General features: G+C 49.1%; 1 protein-coding gene and 1 long non-coding RNA gene across 25 annotated transcripts; one reads left to right on the top strand and one right to left on the bottom strand.

The window, feature by feature from the left end:
- Positions 1–2,236: 2,236 nt before the first annotated feature.
- On the bottom strand, positions 2,237–6,847 carry ARMCX2 (armadillo repeat containing X-linked 2). 24 transcript variants are annotated; one of them, XM_070066885.2, is made up of 7 exons: positions 6,626–6,847; positions 6,293–6,373; positions 5,962–6,021; positions 5,374–5,436; positions 4,981–5,056; positions 4,815–4,884; positions 2,237–4,635 (listed from the first exon to the last, which is right to left on the bottom strand). In XM_070066885.2, exon 7 carries the CDS (start codon positions 4,513–4,515, stop codon positions 2,650–2,652), a length of 1,866 nt encoding a protein of 621 aa, XP_069922986.1. In that variant the 5' UTR covers positions 4,516–4,635; positions 4,815–4,884; positions 4,981–5,056; positions 5,374–5,436; positions 5,962–6,021; positions 6,293–6,373; positions 6,626–6,847; the 3' UTR covers positions 2,237–2,649. The 24 variants fall into 24 exon arrangements, with proteins under 24 accessions (XP_069922986.1, XP_051683406.1, XP_089181047.1 ...); XM_051827446.3 differs by having other exon boundaries at positions 4,985–5,056; positions 6,626–6,831; XM_089324921.1 differs by having other exon boundaries at positions 6,305–6,373; positions 6,626–6,831.
- A 5,258-nt stretch (positions 6,848–12,105) lies between these two features.
- Positions 12,106–13,313, top strand: LOC138847626 (uncharacterized). The gene is made up of 2 exons (XR_011385504.2): positions 12,106–12,484; positions 13,023–13,313. It is a non-coding gene; the product is annotated as an uncharacterized LOC138847626 (long non-coding RNA).
- The last annotated feature ends 3,295 nt before the right edge of the window (positions 13,314–16,608 follow it).

Here is a 16,608-nt window from a genome sequence, read left to right as displayed (position 1 = left end):
TGGCTCAAGACAGATGGCTCTTCCTTGTCAAGACTTGTACCAGGTCATACAGATCTCTTTGGAGATCTGTAGCCAAGGGACAGGCAGTAGATCTTACTCCCTTTTTTTTTTGTTTGTTTTTTGACAGGCAGAGTGGACAGTGAGAGAGAGAGAGACAGAGAGAAAGGTCTTCCTTTGCCGCTGGTTCACCCCACAATGGCCGCTGCGGCTGGCGCACCGTGCTGATCCGAAGCCAGGATCCAGGTGCTTCTCCTGGTCTCCTATGCGGGTGCAGGGCCTCCTGGGCCACAGCAGAGAGCTGGACTGGAAGAGGGGCAACCGGGACAGAATCCGGCGCCCCGACCGGGACTAGAACCCGGGGTGCCAGCGCCACAGGCGGAGGATTAGCCTATTGAGCCGCGGTGCTGGCCCTTACTCCTTTTTTATTTTTTATTTATTTTATTTTATTTTATTTTATTTTTGACAGGCAGAGTGGACAGTGAGAGAGAGAGACAGAGAGAAAGGTCTTCCTTTTGCCGTTAGTTCACCCTCCAATGACCCCTGTGGCCGGCGCACTGCGCTGATCCGATGGCAGGAGCCAGGTACTTCTCCTGGTCTCCCATGGGGTGCAGGGCCCAAGCACTTGGGCCATCCTCCACTGCACTCCCTGGCCACAGCAGAGAGCTGGCCTGGAAGAGGGGCAACCGGGACAGAATCCGGCGCCCCGATCGGGACTAGAACCCGGTGTGCCGGCGCTGCAAGGCAGAGGATTAGCCTAGTGAGCCGCAGCGCCGGCTTCTTTTTTATTTTTACAAGTCTCTTATTACCACCATGTCCTAACAGTTCCTTTTGTAAAAAAAAAAAAAAAAAAAAAAAAAAAAAAAAAAAAAAAAGATTTCTTTATTTGAGTTACAGAGAGACAGAGGGAAAGACAGAGAGAGAGAGAGAGAGAGGCCATATTGTCCATCTGCTGGTTCACTCTCCAAATGGCTGCAATGGGTCTCCCACATGGGTGGCAGGAACACAAGTAATTGGGCCATCTTCTGCTGCTTTTCCAGGTACGTTGTCAGGGAGCTGGACAGGAAATTTAGCAGTCAGGACTAGTGCTCATATGGGCTGCCACGCAAGTGGTGGGTTTGCCTGCTGTGCCTTAACATCTGCTCCTCATTTATTTGTTTAAAAGTTTCTTTATTTACTTATATGAGAGACAGAGAGAGAGAGAGAGAGAGAGAGAGAGAGAGAGAGAGTCTTCCATCCATTGCTTTACTCCTTGAGTGGCCACAACAGCTAAGCCTGGAAGCCTGGGCCAGGCCGATCAAAGCCAGGAACTAGAAACTCCATCCTGGTCTCCCATAAGAGTGTCACAGGGCCAGGGACTTGGGTCATCTCCACTGCTTTCCCAGGAATTTTAATGGGAAACTAGATCAGAAGTGGAGCAGCTGGGATCCCATATGGGATGTCAGCATTGCAAGCGGTGGCTTAACCCTCTGTCCACAATGCTGGCCCCTCTAACAGTTCCTTTAGTCACCACGTCATTTCACCCTTCATCATTGCATACTTGCTTTATTATAACTTCCTAACAAATGTTTTCCTTTCTAGTCTCCACCCCTAACCCCATTCCAGCTCCAATCCATCTTTCACATTGCCACTAGATTATTTTTCCTTCTGTCAAGAATGTCCAGTAACTCCCATGGTTTCCATTCCAGGCACACTAGCTGCCTATCACAGGAACAGATCTCCCCACCTCCACTGAGCATTTCCTCTCACCCTTTCCCCTCCTAGAATGCCTTTCTTTCTTCTTTTTTTTTTTTAAGATTTATTTATGTATTTGAAAGTCAGAGTTACAGAGAGAGGAGAGGCAGAGAGAGAGAGAGAGAGAGAGATGGCCGGGTTTTCCCAGGCAGGTATAGGGTCCCAAGGACGTGGGCCATCTTCTACTGCTTTCCCAAGCCATAGCAGAGAGCTGGATTGGAAGTGGAGCAGCCGGGTCTTGAACCGGCACCCATATGGGATGCCGGTGTGCTTCAGGCCAGGGTGTTAACCCACTGCACCATAGCGCCGGCCCCTAGAATGCCTTTCTGTGGTGTCTAGCTCAGAAGTGCTCTTCCCCCTTGAAGCTTTCGAAGCAACCTCTGCTTTATTTAACCAGAGAGCATATAATTGACAGTGAACACATGCTGGATACTGTTAGTAATTCTTCTGTATTTATGCACCTTATCTCCCCAGCTTGCTTGTACATTTAAGCATGAGAAAAATCTTTTGTCAGGTAAAACGTACAACTTTATTGATGATACACAAATGAAATCTTTGGTGGCTAAATTCAAGTGAAAACAAATAACAGAATATTAGGCCATTCGAAAAGGACAGGATCACTGTCAACTCACATAGAGGAATCAGAAGAAAACATTTCCATCCAAGTAGCACAATTCAAGTCACAAATGCATTTTCAGTACAAGAGGACTATTTATTTGGTATTCATAAAATGATTCAGCTTAAAGCTGGTGACTGACACAGATAACATCACTATGGATGATACATTATTCAAAGCTGGCAGCTGAAGAGATTCCTTTACTATAAGGACACATGGAAAAGCAGTAACTTTGCATTTTCAATGCTTCCAGACTGCAAAACCAAGACATTTCTTCAAGTCTTTTAAGAGCACATAACCAATCAGAATTTGTTCACTAGTTTGATAACTTTCACTTTCACCAAGAGGTCATGGTGATTTGCTAAGGCTCGAATTTTCTTAACACACACTCCAGATGTAGTGCACAGGTAAAAAAGGGAGCCTTTATTGAATTCTCTGTAGTTGAACACTTCTGCTCTGAGATTGTCATAGATGATCTCAAAAAGAGTAAGGGCATTGATAAGAATTTCTGACTCCACATAAGAATTATAGAGGGAACTAAATGATGATGGCACTTGGGTGCTGAGAAGTTTTTTTAGCATATCTGGATTTTCAGCAAAATTCGAAAGTATTTTCAAAATCTCAACCTTGATTTTTCCACCACCCTGAGATAACAAACGGAAAAAGTTTGCAATGGAATTGACAAGCAGGTGCTGGTAGTCATTAGTAATAGTCATGTTTGTTAAAAATTTTAGTCCAACGACCTGGACCGCTGAGTTCAGGTTAGAAGCCATGATATCATCCATAACTTTATTCATGTAGACCTGAAGCCGGCCCTGATTTTCATAATTCTCACTCAGGTTATTCATGGCCATTAAGGCTTTTTCCTTAATGTGAGGATCAGTTTTGTTGATCATATTTGCAATAATTGGGAGGCCTCCCAATTTGCGAATTGTCTCTTGGTTGCATGAGTAATTGGCATTGTTGCTCAGGGTGAGCAAAGCTACCTGTTGGATGAAAGGATCATCCGATTTCTGAAGCAAGGCCAGGACTTTCCTGAGATCTCGGACGCCCAGAATCTCATCAATCTCATAAGGAAAGGGGCGCTTCTGCATGGCCACAGGTCTTTTTCCCTTCCCTCTGCGCTGGGTCTCGGGCTCCGAGTCTGAATCAGACTCTGTGTCAGTCCACCCAGACTCCCCTTCCTCAGAATCAGGGACCTCTGCCAGGAAAGCCTGGCCTCCATTAGCAGAGGCTGCAGCAGCTGCTGCAGCCCCATCTCCAGGGCGGAAGCCCAACCCCAGTTCGTCTACTTCCACCTTATTTCTTTTGCCCTTGCCCTTGCCTCCAGTGCGGGACTTAGTTCCACCCTTGGCTCCACCTTTGGGGACAGCTCCAGTGGCTGGCCCTGCCTTAGGGATAGCCCCAGTGTGAGCCCCGGGAGTTGCTTTCTTGGCAGCTGCTGCTGTTTTAGGTGATCCCGAAGTCCCAGGAGCTTCAGCAGCCCCAGCAGGCACTGCGGGCACAGCAACCTCAGCCACCTCTGTAGGTGGTACCACCCTGGGAGCCTCAGCTGCCTCAGTAGGTGCTGCCACCCCAGGAGGCTCTGCTGCCTGGGTGGGTGCTGCCACTTGGGTAGGTGCAGCTGTCCCAGCAGGCGCTGCTGCCCTAGGTACCTCTGCTACACTGGGAACTTCTGCCACTTTGGGGATCCCTGCCACTGGGGGGGCCTCTGCAGCTGCAGGAGCCTCTGCCACCCCAGGAGGTGGTGTCACCACAGGAGCTGCTGCAGCCCCAACCGCTGATTCTGCCTTAGGCATAACCCCACCCCCTTCTGCTTCTTGGACCTGAATGCCGGCCTCACCGTGAGCCTCAGCGCTGGGTGCAGCTGGGGCCACTGCTTCGGCTTTAGCTGTGTCCAAGGCAGAGGCTTCGTCCTGGGGCCCATCCTCTGCCCTAGCACGGACTGGGGTTGGGGGACCAAATCCTGGCCCAAGGTCGATTGTGAATCCGGCCCTTAGCCCAGTCCTAGCCCTGGCTCCAGTCCCAGCTACAGCTCGGTTCTTGGGCTTGGTCAGTCTCTTTTTCTTTTGGTCTCTTCCCCTGGTGTACTTGTAGACACAGTACCAGGCGCCGGCTCCAATCACTATCCCTGCTGCTACACAGCCAGCATCCCGAACACGGCTCATGGTGCAGCTCGGGTGATTCTCTGATCCAGGACGTGGAGCTGGCTTGCTCAGGTGAGATGTGCACTGGTCAGGGCTCAGCCCTTCAGGTCAGGCCCACGAGTTCTACCAGCTGAGCAGGACCTAGAGGACAAGAATAGAAACAAAGCTTAGGGTTCCGGCTCACTTCCTGTCTAACCAGGTCTTCTTAGAGGAGACACAGTGCTTGGTGGCTAGCACCCAGACACAGGTGCCAAGGCCCCCACTTGCTGATTCAGGGAGCTGCTCGTTCAATGTGTTCTGCATTTCCAACCCCAGCTCACCTTGCCAACGTCAACACCTCCACTTTCCCAGCACCTAAATGGGCGGGGTAATGAGAGACAGTATACAGAGCTGGTGGAAAGCAGAAAAACAGTAGAGATGTCAGATCGCACTGTGGTGCTCCCACGCCACCCACCCCCGGTGCCCTAGATGTGCTTAGGCACATACCGACCTCCCAGGACGAGGACAAGCTTGCTCTTTTCCACTCGCCTCCCGTTGCACTGCCCTAAAGGCAGACACAGACCTGTGCGCAGATCACAGAAAGGGCGGTTTTGAGCCTTTGGGGGACAAATTGTGCTTCCCTTCCTGAGCTCAACTGCAGTGGGTGGAAAGGGTCACTTTCTCAGGGCTTCTCTTTTCCTACTTATCCTGTTCCTTCTCAAGCTACTTAACTCTGAAGATGGATGCCACGCCCCTTGCCCTGGACCAAAAACCATGGGCCAGGGGCAAGGGTGTCTTTTAAAAGAGAAGATGCAGGAGATGCCCGCAGTCCCAGACTGTTCTGACTTCTGCCACACCCACACCAGGGGTCCATGTACTGGTCCCATCCCCAACACCGACCTGCAAAGAGTCAGCGCTGTTTCTCCTTCCTTCAGTTCAGTTAAGCTTCATCCTAAGGACAGACTGCAGGGCAGAAATATAGATTGCAAGCATTGGAGCCTCATGGCCTGCTGCCTCGATCAGCACCCTGGGCACGAGCTCCAGTCATTAACTGCCTTTTAGCATTCCCATCCCAGAATGTCCGAGTATTCTATCTCTGAATTCCCTCCACTCTCCTCACCCCTCCCAGGCCACTCCAGTCCCCTATCCTGCGCAGGCTCTCCAGGCATTCAACCCCTCCTTTCACTTGGCCCCGCCCCGTCCGCCATTTCTCCAGGACACACCGCCACACCCCTTCTTCTGCACCGAGCTGGAGGGGGCGGGGCGAGGGTGTAGCGAAAGCTGGATGGGACACGGCTTAGGGGATTCCTGCCAAACAATCGAGTGTCCCCTTCCTAGGCTCACCAGTCCTTCACTCCCCAGCCCCCAGGCCCAGCATTAGCCGCAATGTCTGCCTTCTCAGTTTCAGGGGCGTTTCTCTGCTCTGGGCTCCGCCTCCCACCCCCCACCCAAATCCCCCGATAACCGCCATTTCTCCCGTCTGCATACTCGAAATCCTTTTCCAGCACCGAAAAGACAGGGATGAAGGGCTGTGGGGGCCAGACGTGTCTGGAAAGCAGTCGGGGAATTAGCACGACAGTATAATACCAGATTGTCTCAACGTCTCCCTCCCGTGATGCCCAGGCAGCACCAAACCCGCCATCTCTCCTACAGAGGGTAGCACACCGATTTCCCAGCACCCCCCAAAAACAGGCGGCTAGCCTGGGGAGGGAAGGGTTGCGGGGGCGGTGGTGGGAAAGGGGGTCTGCAAAAAGGGGGTGGGAGAGAACTGTCCAGATTGTTTGCAAATTGCATGCCCCTCCGAGCACCCTTTCCCAACCTCCCCGCTGGCCTTATATGCGCTGCCACGTTTATTTCTCTTCGCTCCTCTTAGAACAGGACTTGATGCGGGGTGCGGGGCCTGAGTGTCAAAAACAAAAAGCAAGAAACACTGGCTGCCAGAGGAAGGAAGTGGATTCTCCGCAGTCTATGAAAGTCTTTTCGTCCTCCGCCCCCCTCCCCGCCCCTCACCAAAATGAGCGGCGTCTGGGCGCCCGGAGTCTCTACTGCCCGCCAAGAGCTGGGGAGTCGGAGGTGCCCGCAGCTTCTAGCTCCCGCATCTCCAGGCCACCCCAGTTCAAGGGTGCCAGGCCGTGCCCACCCTCACACCCACCTGCCAGGATCGGGGTGGGGGGTGGATTTTCTCCTCCTCCTCCTGCTCCTCCTCCTCCTCCACCTCCTCCTCCTCCTTCTCCTCCTCCTCGCTTGGGTAAAAACGCCTGGCAGTGCGCGGCGTAATAGAGTTGGTACCCAGAGGAGGACGGCGGACGGCGGTCAGGGCTTTAAGTACCTTTGCCCACGTCAGCTCCTGGTCACGTGGGGGCTGCATCACCAGTAAGCTTGGGTCCCTAATCTCCACTCCCACCAAGAGTAAGAGCCCTCTCCTGTACCCTACTCCCACCTCACCCCAGCACAGCAGGTGCTGTCACTCATTGTTTCGCCGCTGTAGTCCCGGAGGCCAGAAGGAGCCTCTTCTGCCTGGGAGATTTTGCCCTTCTTTGGTTAATCGGCAGGGGCTGCAAGTTCTGGGAGGGCTACTGACAGTGTTTACTTTTTTGTTGGGGAATTGTCTCATTCTTTCCTGGGCTACTGAACACCCTTCCTTCCCTCCACCTCCAATGCCGCCAGCTCCTAGTCCCCATTTCCCCCACAATTGGGTTCCTGCTCTGGTATAGGTAAGGGCAAGCATGTCACGAAGGAGACAAGGAATGGGACTGGGGTCCGCCTGTGCTTCCGGAATACTCATCTGCTTTGTTTTTAAAACCCACCACCATGCTCTTTCTTCTTATAGTAAAGAAGTACAATAAAACACGAACTCCGTGTAGGGCGAGCATGTTTTGTGAAACAGATTTCCCACTTCCATGGGAAGCTATCATTAATTTCCACTAAATTTTACCGCTTGAAAAATGAATTACATTGGCCACACAGGCAGCTTCAAAAAGCTCGTGGAGAGATAAAACTAAGATAAGTTTATTTTCATGCAAAAATTGAAATTCAGGAATAGTTGGCTCACAGATGCGTTTCCATGAATTTTTGATGACTTCTCTATGCATGAATTTTAATTCTTCTTGCGCTAAAAAAATTCATCTTTTTATTTTGCATACACTTATAGTTTTCAGAACATGAGAAGGTATTTGAACATCTGAGAGTAAATTTTCTCACCAAGATCGCCATATCTCCACATGATCTGTAAACTGATCCATGGAGAATGGTTCATTTGTCCAATGCTATTTACTCTGGACAAATCCTTCTGTTTCTCCTTCTGGGACAGCTTTTAAGTTGAATAAATAAATGATCCTATCATCCTGATAGAGAAACCCATTTACTTAGTAGTCCCAAACCATCGCTGACTGCTGTGTGAACCTCCTGACGGCTGTAACCACGGCAGTTTTGAACACCTGTCCTCATATTAGGTTCCAGTTTAGTGATTCAGCTCTGCAAAGGGAAGAGCTGTGAGGCCATGGAAACTAAGAGTGAAGAGTTCTGGGTGGTGAAATCTTGCCTGCTCTATCAAGGGTGAGGTGTTGTGCCCTTACCACCTGTCACATTCCATTGCTCCCACCCCCTGCATTCAGAAACCTGACTACCTTACTTTTTACGCCAAAAATATACATGCACCGGTGACCAAGGTGATGACCTCCGCCCTCCCTCAAAGACTCACAGGGGTCAGAGATTCCTGTTCTCACCTATGCCTGTAGTTGAAGATTTCCAGGAAGCCTGAAGAAATGAGTGCTGGGGAAGTTCCCAGGTCCCCCTGTTGTCTACCCTGATTCAGTGCCCAGGTGAACATTGCTTCCAACACTGTCTGCTTCCATCACCTGGTCTGGCAGGTGCAGCCTGCTGGGCTTCTCACCTTGGCCCCCTTCACTCTAGGCACCCAGGGAGAATCTCATTTTGTCACTGCCTGCTCTTCTGTACACTTTGGTGCCCCTCAGCCAAACATATGCTTGGGCCCAAGGAACAATTCCTTCTTGACCACTCTGATTAGCCTAGAGTGAGAGCATTCTCACCCCGTCCATCTCTGCACCACCTGAGATTGTATTCATTTGCAAGGTTTGTTTTGTGATTATACGTGTGATTGAACGCATTTTTTCCTAGGAATGGAGGTCATGGATTTAATCAATTCTCTAGGGGTCTGTAACCCCTCCCCCGGATACAACGAGTCAGTATTGTGGCCTAGAAGATCTGTGATAGGTATAATGGTCCAGATTAGAAAGCTTGCTTTTTGTTTTATCAACAAAAGTACAATAGACTAGTAATTTAAAAGTATTCAAAACAATAAGGAAATATATAAAGCATACAGGGTAAGAGCTCTGTTTTCTCTTTTACATCCCCAGATGCTGCTAACAATTTCCAACTTTGTTTTTATGCATATAAGAGCAAATGCATCCATGCTTACTATTCAAGTGTCAAATTTAGCAACAGAAACAAAAAATAAGCACTGGGATTTGTACTGCAATTGCAGTAAATCTGCAGATTACTCTGTGCATGAATTAACATTGTAAGACTGAGATTTCCCTCTCCACGAGCATGGTGTGCTCTCTCCATTTTGCTCTATTCCCTTTTTTGCATGTTTGTTAATCCAGTTCCATAAGTAATCCATATTATTTGTTAGGCTTTCCTTGGGTGTTCAGAAGTCTTTGTGATTGACATGCTATTCCTTTTTTTTAGACTTATAATGTGTGATAAGAAATTTTCTGTTTAAGAGAAAATGTTCTATTGTCTAATTTTTTGTATCTGTCATTTTTTGTGATGTATCTTATTAATTCCAAAAGTTTTCTAGTGGTATATTTGGCTTGTCTATGTACAGTATATGTAATCATCTGCAAATGACGATTTTCATTTCTTCTTTTCTGGTATTTATGCCTCTTTCTCTTTCCTGCTTATAGCACACCCACCAGGACCTGTCTGAGAATCTCCTGGTCCTTTTTTAAAAAGATTAATTTTTTATTTATTTTGAATGAGAGAGAGGAAGACAGACAGAGAGAGAGAGAGAGAGAGAATCTTCCATCCACTGATTCACTCCCCAAATGGCTGAAATGGCTAAGGCTGTGCCATGCCGAAGCTAGGAGCCCAGAGCTTTTTTCCAGGTCTCCCATGTGGTTACAGGGGCCCAAGAACTTGGGCCATCTTCTACTGCTTTCCCAGGCACATTAGCAGGGAGCTAGAGCGGAAGTGGAGCAGCCGGGTCTTGAACCAGCACCAATATGGGACACCGGTGTCACAGGCAGAGGTTTACCAACAAACGTCAGGCCTTCTCCTGATCTTTTTTTTTTTTTAAAGATTTATTTATTTATTTATTTATTTATTATTTGAAAGGCAGTTACAGAGAGGCAGAGGCAGAGAGAGAGAGATCTTCCATCTGCTGGTTCACTCCCCAAATGGCCGCAATGGTCGGAGCCGCGCTGATCCAAAGCCAGGAGCCAGGAGCTTCTTCTGGGTCTCCCACACGGGTGCAAGGGCCCAAGGACTTGGGCCATCCTCTGTTGCTTTGCCAGGGCATTGCAGAGCTGGACCAGAAGTGGAGCAACCAGGACTCGAACCAGCTCCCATATGGGATGCTGGCACTGCAAGTGGTGGCTTTACCCACTATGCCACAGCGCCAGCCCCCTGATCTTTCTAAAATATACTTATTTAGTTATTTGAAAGGCAGAGAGGGGCCAACACTGTGGCATAGCGGGTAAGGCTGCTGCCTGCAGTGCCGGTATCCCATATGGGCGCCAGTTCAAGTCCCAGTTGTTTCACTTCTCATCTAGCTCTCTGCTATGGCCTGGGAAAGCAGTGGAGGATGGCTCAAGTCTTTGGGCCCTGCACCCATGTCGGGGACCCGGAAGAAAGCTCCTGGCTCCTGGCTTCGGACCGACACAGTACAGGCCATTGCGGCTAACTGGGGGGTGAACCAGTGGATGGAAGACCTCTCTCTGCCTCTGCTTCTCTTTCTGTGTAACTCTGACTTTCAAATAAATTAATAAAATCTTTTAAAAACCCACAGAAATAAAGGGAGAGAGAGAATCTTTTCGCTAGCTTAATCCCCAAATGGCTACAATGGCCAGGGCTGGGCCAGGCCCAAGCCAGGAGCCCAGAACTCCATCTGTGTCTCCCACAGGGATAGCAGGGTCCCAAGAACTCAGGCTATCATCTGTTACTTTCCCTGGCACGTTAGCAGGGAGCCAACCAGCACTCAGATATGGGATGTGGGCATCCCAAACAACAGCTTATCCAGCTGCACCTCAAATTCCTGATTTTATTCTTGAAGTCAAAAGGAAGAATGCCCTTTTTGTTTTGTCCTGTATGTAACTTTAGCTGTTTCTACTCTACTCTTTATTTTTATTCAAGGTGACTTTCATTTAGATCTATCAGTACCAGAAAAAAAAAAATACACGTAGTACGTAGAAACACTACCGGTGAGTGGAGGGTAAGTCATACATTCCGATTCCGTGGTCTCGGCAGCCCACAAGGAGTGATGAATCTGCCAGGTCAGACGAGCCTCTGCTTGTATATTCTTCACCAGGTCAAGGCAATTTTCTTTTATATCTAATTTAACCAGGAATGGTCAAATTCCATGTAATTCTTTACCACATACACTAAGTTGCCTCCTATTCCTACTTCACTAACAGCTTTCAAAATGAGGACTGGCTGGCGTATTCTGATCATTCAGTTTCTTCTCTCATTTAATTTGTTGTTGCAATGAGTGATGCCCATAGATCAGTCCAGACACCGTGTTTGTTCAAATTCCCAGCCACTTCCTCTGTAGTTTTCAGCAAACGCTAACGTCTTAACTGCACCTGACAAGGACCTACCTTCATCAACGTTCTTTCAACCTTTCTGCCTCAGCTTCTCCTGCTCTCCAGCCACCCTGGCTCCTTGATGCTTCTGGAACATATTGAGCGTGTTCCCTTCACACAGCCTTGCCTGTCCCTCTGCCGGGGCTCTTCTCCCAGACATCACCACACTTAGCTCTCTCACTGTCTTTAGGTCTCTACTCAAAGGTCACCTTTCTGGAGAGTCCCTTCCCAGTCCGCTATTCTAAAAGTTCAGCCCATCTCAACCTTCCACATCTTCTTTTCTTTCCTTTTTTTCTCTTGACTACTTATCGCTAGCAATACAGTACATATTTTGTTTATTTTATTTATTGCTCATCTCTCATCAGAATATAAGGGACAGGAAATCGGGGATTAAGGTCTGTTTTTTTCATTGCTGTAACCACTGTATGGAAAATAATGGATGGCATGTAGTAGGTGCTCAGTCAGTGTGTTGAATAAATGAATAGCATTGAGCTACTCTTGCACCTCCAAATGAAGCCTCTCTAATTATGGCATATTAGCAGGTCTGCAAATTCTCAGCTAAGTGATTAGCTAAATCAAGGCATTGTCGAGTGACAAGATGTGGAAGACAAGATGGCTTTGAGTGGCATGTCTAAAACTCTATGCAGTGAGAAACGTTTTTATAAAGAGTGAAATTTTTCTTAAATGAAAATAGTTTTAACATACTTTCCATAAAAAGAATGAATATCTGTGTAACAAATAAAGGAACAGAAGAGCATTAGCAAGAAAGTAACAGAATCCTTCCGGTTTTTCACACCCCTCCCCCATCCCCATTTCCAGATATTTTCAGGACTGCACAGTAGCGACCTCAAAGACAAGAGGTGGAGGGAGTGCAGGGAGCAGAGGACAGTACGGGGCCCTTCCCCAGAGAAATGGCAATGGCCAGGAGCTCTGGAGAAGATTACTGGCTCTTCCAGTAATCAGAGAAAGGCAGCACTTTTGTTGTGTGCACAAGGTTAAAAAGACCAAGAGCCACAGAGCCAGGCGCGCTGGTGGGGGGAGGGAAGGCCAGGAGGGAGAGGCGGGTCGCACTCTGCTTTGCTAATTATGGGAGGGGAAATGGGGACCCGAATTTGCCAGTGACGTGGCTTCACGTGACCAGGAGCTGAGGCGCTCAAGTCTGGATCCAGATAGCGGTTTCTGCTCAGGTACCAGCTCCCTGTTTCTTTGGCGGCGGCTTGACTTTGGCCAAGGCAGAAGGAGGGGGAGAAAGGGTAGGGGAGGAGGAGGCGGCGGAGGCGGCAACCACTGGCCGCGATCCCTGTGGGTCGGCGTGAGGGTGGGTGTAGGTTGGAAACTCCTCGGGGTAGCGGATACTAGCACGATTTTTCAAGTTTGAAGGCGCTTGTTTTTCCCCATGGGGACACGCGAACGAACTCAGCCTGTTTGGCATTCGCGCCTGGCACAAGGCAGGGCAGTGGCGGCAGCAGCACTGTTTGGCGTCCATGATTTGAGAAGGAGGCGGGGAGGAAGCGGTGAAGAGGGAGCCGTGGGGGGACTGTGAGATCCAGGCCTGGCAGTCTGGACGCTGAGCCGCGTTTCTTCCTACCTGGTTCTCGATTGGGTCTGCTGTGTCTGCCGCTCCGTCCGTCCCTGGTGGCCGGGCGATGCAGAAGGAGAAGCCCAAAGCCTCATTTCCTTCCTCCCTCCCGTCCCTACCCCCCACCCCAACACTCCCTCTCCTAGATCCAGCTTCACTTCAGCCTCAAACTCCCGCTCCCAGGGCGCTCGCGAGCCTAACGGAGCTCCAGGAGACGGTCGCACCATCTGCAGCATGGGCTGTACTCAGAATTTGGGCTTGATAGCAGCGGGTCTGGTGGTCGGTGCTGGCGCCTGCTACTACATATACCGACTGACCTGTGGTGAAGAGAACAAGAAGAGACCATCTGATACGAAAAGCATCAATCCTGCCTACAGAAAGTTCAGAAAATACAGAAAATTGTAAGGAAGAAAATAAAAACAAACCACCAGTAATAACCACTCCTTGTCTTTCTGTGTAAGAATGTGTGAGTGTGTGTGTGTGTGTGTGTGTGTGTGGAACATCATCGCGGTCATACTGTATATGTTGCCCTGGAATTATATAATTTTTTCACGTTACCTTGCAGGGCATGGCTTTCATTAGTTAATGAAAATACTTTATAACCATTCATAATGGAATGTTTGGTTGTAGTCAATCAAAAAGTAATAATCACCTTCATCATTTGCTAGCCTTTCTTGGAGCAGCTATGATATTTAGTTCTCAAGACCCGGGTGCCAAAGGAATTTCTAAAAACAAGCAAACAAAACCAAACAGAACTCAAAATTGTTTTAATCCCCGTGATTCACAGATAGGGATAAGGTTCTGGAATTACACATTAGGAAAGTGTGGGGGAATAGCTTCCGACACTAGTTGGAGCTGTGATAGCTGTCATCCAAGTTTTCATGAGGTTTTCAATGGCCCCATTATGCAGCTTGTGTGCCATGTTGAGTGTAGTGGGGGGAGGAATTTGGTGATGCTGCGATCCTGGGTAGGATCCAGCTTCCCAGGTGTATTGTGTGGCCATGAGCAGTGAGTTCCTAATGTTTTCTCTGGGCTACTGGGGAGTAGACCAGAGGTCTCATATGCTCAAGGGATTCCAAGACCTCTCCCTTTTCTCCTCTAGTGGGGGCATTTTCTTTTTAGTGCAAGGGAAATCCTTCACTCCCCAAATTCTGTTCTTCACAGTAGACTCGGGGTTTTGCAGAAACAAGCTCTAGGAAGTCCTGCCATAAACTTCCTCTGAGGCCAGGACGTATGGAGTTGGGGGGACTGAGAAAGGGAAGAAAGAAACCCCTGGTGTCCTCAGGGGTTCCTTAGAGGCAGGGCCTGAGACGGGGATTCTCATGACAGTGGTTTATTGAGGAAGTGTTCCTAGAGAAAACCTGTCTGGAAGTGAGTGGAGCAGCACAAAACAGGGGAAAATATAGGCATAGACACGGGTCAGCGGAAGGGCAGCCTCAGCTCAGACCCAGGGCAAATCTGGAACATCATGGCCACGGAGAAGCTGATCCACCTTGAGGCAGGGGAGCCAGGCATTTATACACACTGATTGCAAGTCAGGATGCGCGGATCCGGTGGTGTGACGGGAGAGAGGTTTTAACTCACCCAGTTGCTTATACAAAATGGATCCGACAAGGGTCCAACTATGAATCTTTAGCAGCCATCACTCATAGCTGCTAAGGACTGGATGCATTGGCCCAGTAAATGGAATCTGGATGGGGCATCCATAGCATTTACTATATTTACAATAACTAACAAACCTGTATTTTTGGAGATAAAAATGTGCTTCCTGACCTGTGCCTTTAGCCTAGCAGTTAAACTGCTGGTTAGGATGCCCACATCTCACATGGCAGTGCTTGGGTTCCATTCTTAGCTCCACTCCGGATTACAGCTTCTTGTTAATCTGCACCCTGTGAGGCACCAGTGGTGGCTCAAATAATTAGGTTCCTACTTACCCATGTGGGGAGACCTGGATTGAGTTTCTGGCTCCCCCAAGTTCAACCAGTCCAGTCCCAGCCATTGCAGGCATTTGAGGAGTTAATCAGTGGCTGAGAACACTCCCTTCCTCTCCCTCTCCCTCTCCCTCTCCCTCTCCCTCTCCCTCTCCCTCTCCCTCTCCCTCTCCCTCTCCCTCTCCCTCTCCCTCTCCCTCTCCCTCTCCCCCTCTCCCCTCCCCTTTCTCCTTCCCCTCCCTCTCTGCCTTTCAAATACATACATAATATTTTATGTGTGCCTCCTATCCCCATGCCCCCAGCTCCCACCAGGAGGACTTAATATCAGCATTATTGGCTGTGACGTCTTCTTATGCATGTAGCCTGCCAGGAGATGACCAGCTTCTCCATAAACAAAAACAAAAAGGGAGAGTGCTTGTGCTTTTCTAATCGCTGGTGGCAGCCTCATTTGAAATATGCACTCTCAGAGGCTGGTCCCCTTTCTCCAACCTAGAACCAAATCTCCTCCTTCTGTGTATGAACTTCAGAGGGAGATAGATGACATGCAATTTAATACTGAGTGAAAAAGTGTTCTGCCTGTAGTATAAAGGTTGAGGCAAGTTTAGACATAGGATATATGGTTGTGGCCCATTGGGAACAAGTTTTGTATGCAACTCGCCTCTGAATTTCTTGATACTTGTGGAGAAGTTGCTAAAGGAAAGGCAGGTGTCATTCATCTCTATAAGGGTACTTCAAAATGTTCATGGAAAATGAAATAAAAAGCTAAGTTTAATGAGAGGCACTAAGACGGTGGAATAGGGAGGGAATTTACTGTTCTAGTCTAAGGGAAGATAGTTAAAAAAAAAAAAAAACACAGAGAGAGTGAAATCCCAGGGAAAAGTTAAGGAGAAAATGGCAGAAGAAACTCCACACAGATTAGAGGGACACTGTGGACCTATGTGGGGGGTGTGGACACACAAAACTCGGGACCCCAGCAGCCGAGGGCCTCAGCACCAGATTTGGAGAGTGGCGATAAAGCTGCGGGAAGAGCCTGGCATGAGTCCGGCTTGGAGCCCTGTGGGGGATAGTGTACCTGCCAAGCTTGAGGGAAAAAAGGGGGCCACGTTTCTCTCTCCCTGACAACCCGGCACTGGAGCCCTGTAATTAGCCGAGAGCGGGCAGGCGCCATTATGGACATATGTAACAGCTGCGCCATTATGGACATACATAACAGCTGCACCTGCTCATGTCTGTGCTCCCTGCAACCAGCCTAGAGGAGACATCTGAGTCTGGCTGAGAGAATTGACAGGGGCCTGGCTGCTCGTGACTGTGTGATTTCACTCTCTCTGTGCTGGGACTGTGAAAACACTGTGGCTGTGTGAGAGGGCTCAGGGTGTGGCTGGGTCTTTGGGCAGCCACTGTGGGCGGCTCCACATGCTCAGGTCATTGCTGCAGGATCTGTGCTCACACTGAAGACTGCACGGATCCTTCATATGGTTCTTGTGGCAGTGCGGATGAATATTGTACCCACTGGGCCTAGCACCCAGGAATTGGTCTCCTTGGAGGAGAGAAAGTGAGCGTGAGACTACACCAACAGAGCTGAACAAACCTCCCTTCTGATTAAAAAAAAAAAGATTTACCATGTCCAACTTGGGAGTCACCTTGGACACTCCCCTCACCCTGGAGCACTGAACAGAGCTCCCTAGCCACACCCAGCACACCCAGCATTGAATACCCAGGGTATTCAATGAAAGAGCAGACACTCCACTAAGCCACAGAAGCATAGCCCAAAGATAAAAGCTGGGGCCAGCACTGTGGCATG

Source organism: Oryctolagus cuniculus, chromosome X (assembly GCF_051225735.1).
Source record: "Oryctolagus cuniculus isolate XC-2025 breed Fujian yellow rabbit chromosome X, ASM5122573v1, whole genome shotgun sequence".
Taxonomy (NCBI): domain Eukaryota; kingdom Metazoa; phylum Chordata; class Mammalia; order Lagomorpha; family Leporidae; genus Oryctolagus; species Oryctolagus cuniculus.
The sequence above is the reverse complement of the archived record's forward strand: the minus strand, read 5'-3'. Positions and strand labels throughout refer to the sequence as shown.

Excerpts from the sequence above, each read along its gene's own strand:
- ARMCX2 (XM_070066885.2), bottom strand. The coding sequence starts at position 4,515 with ATGAGCCGTGTTCGGGATGCTGGCTGTGTAGCAGCAGGGATAGTGATT.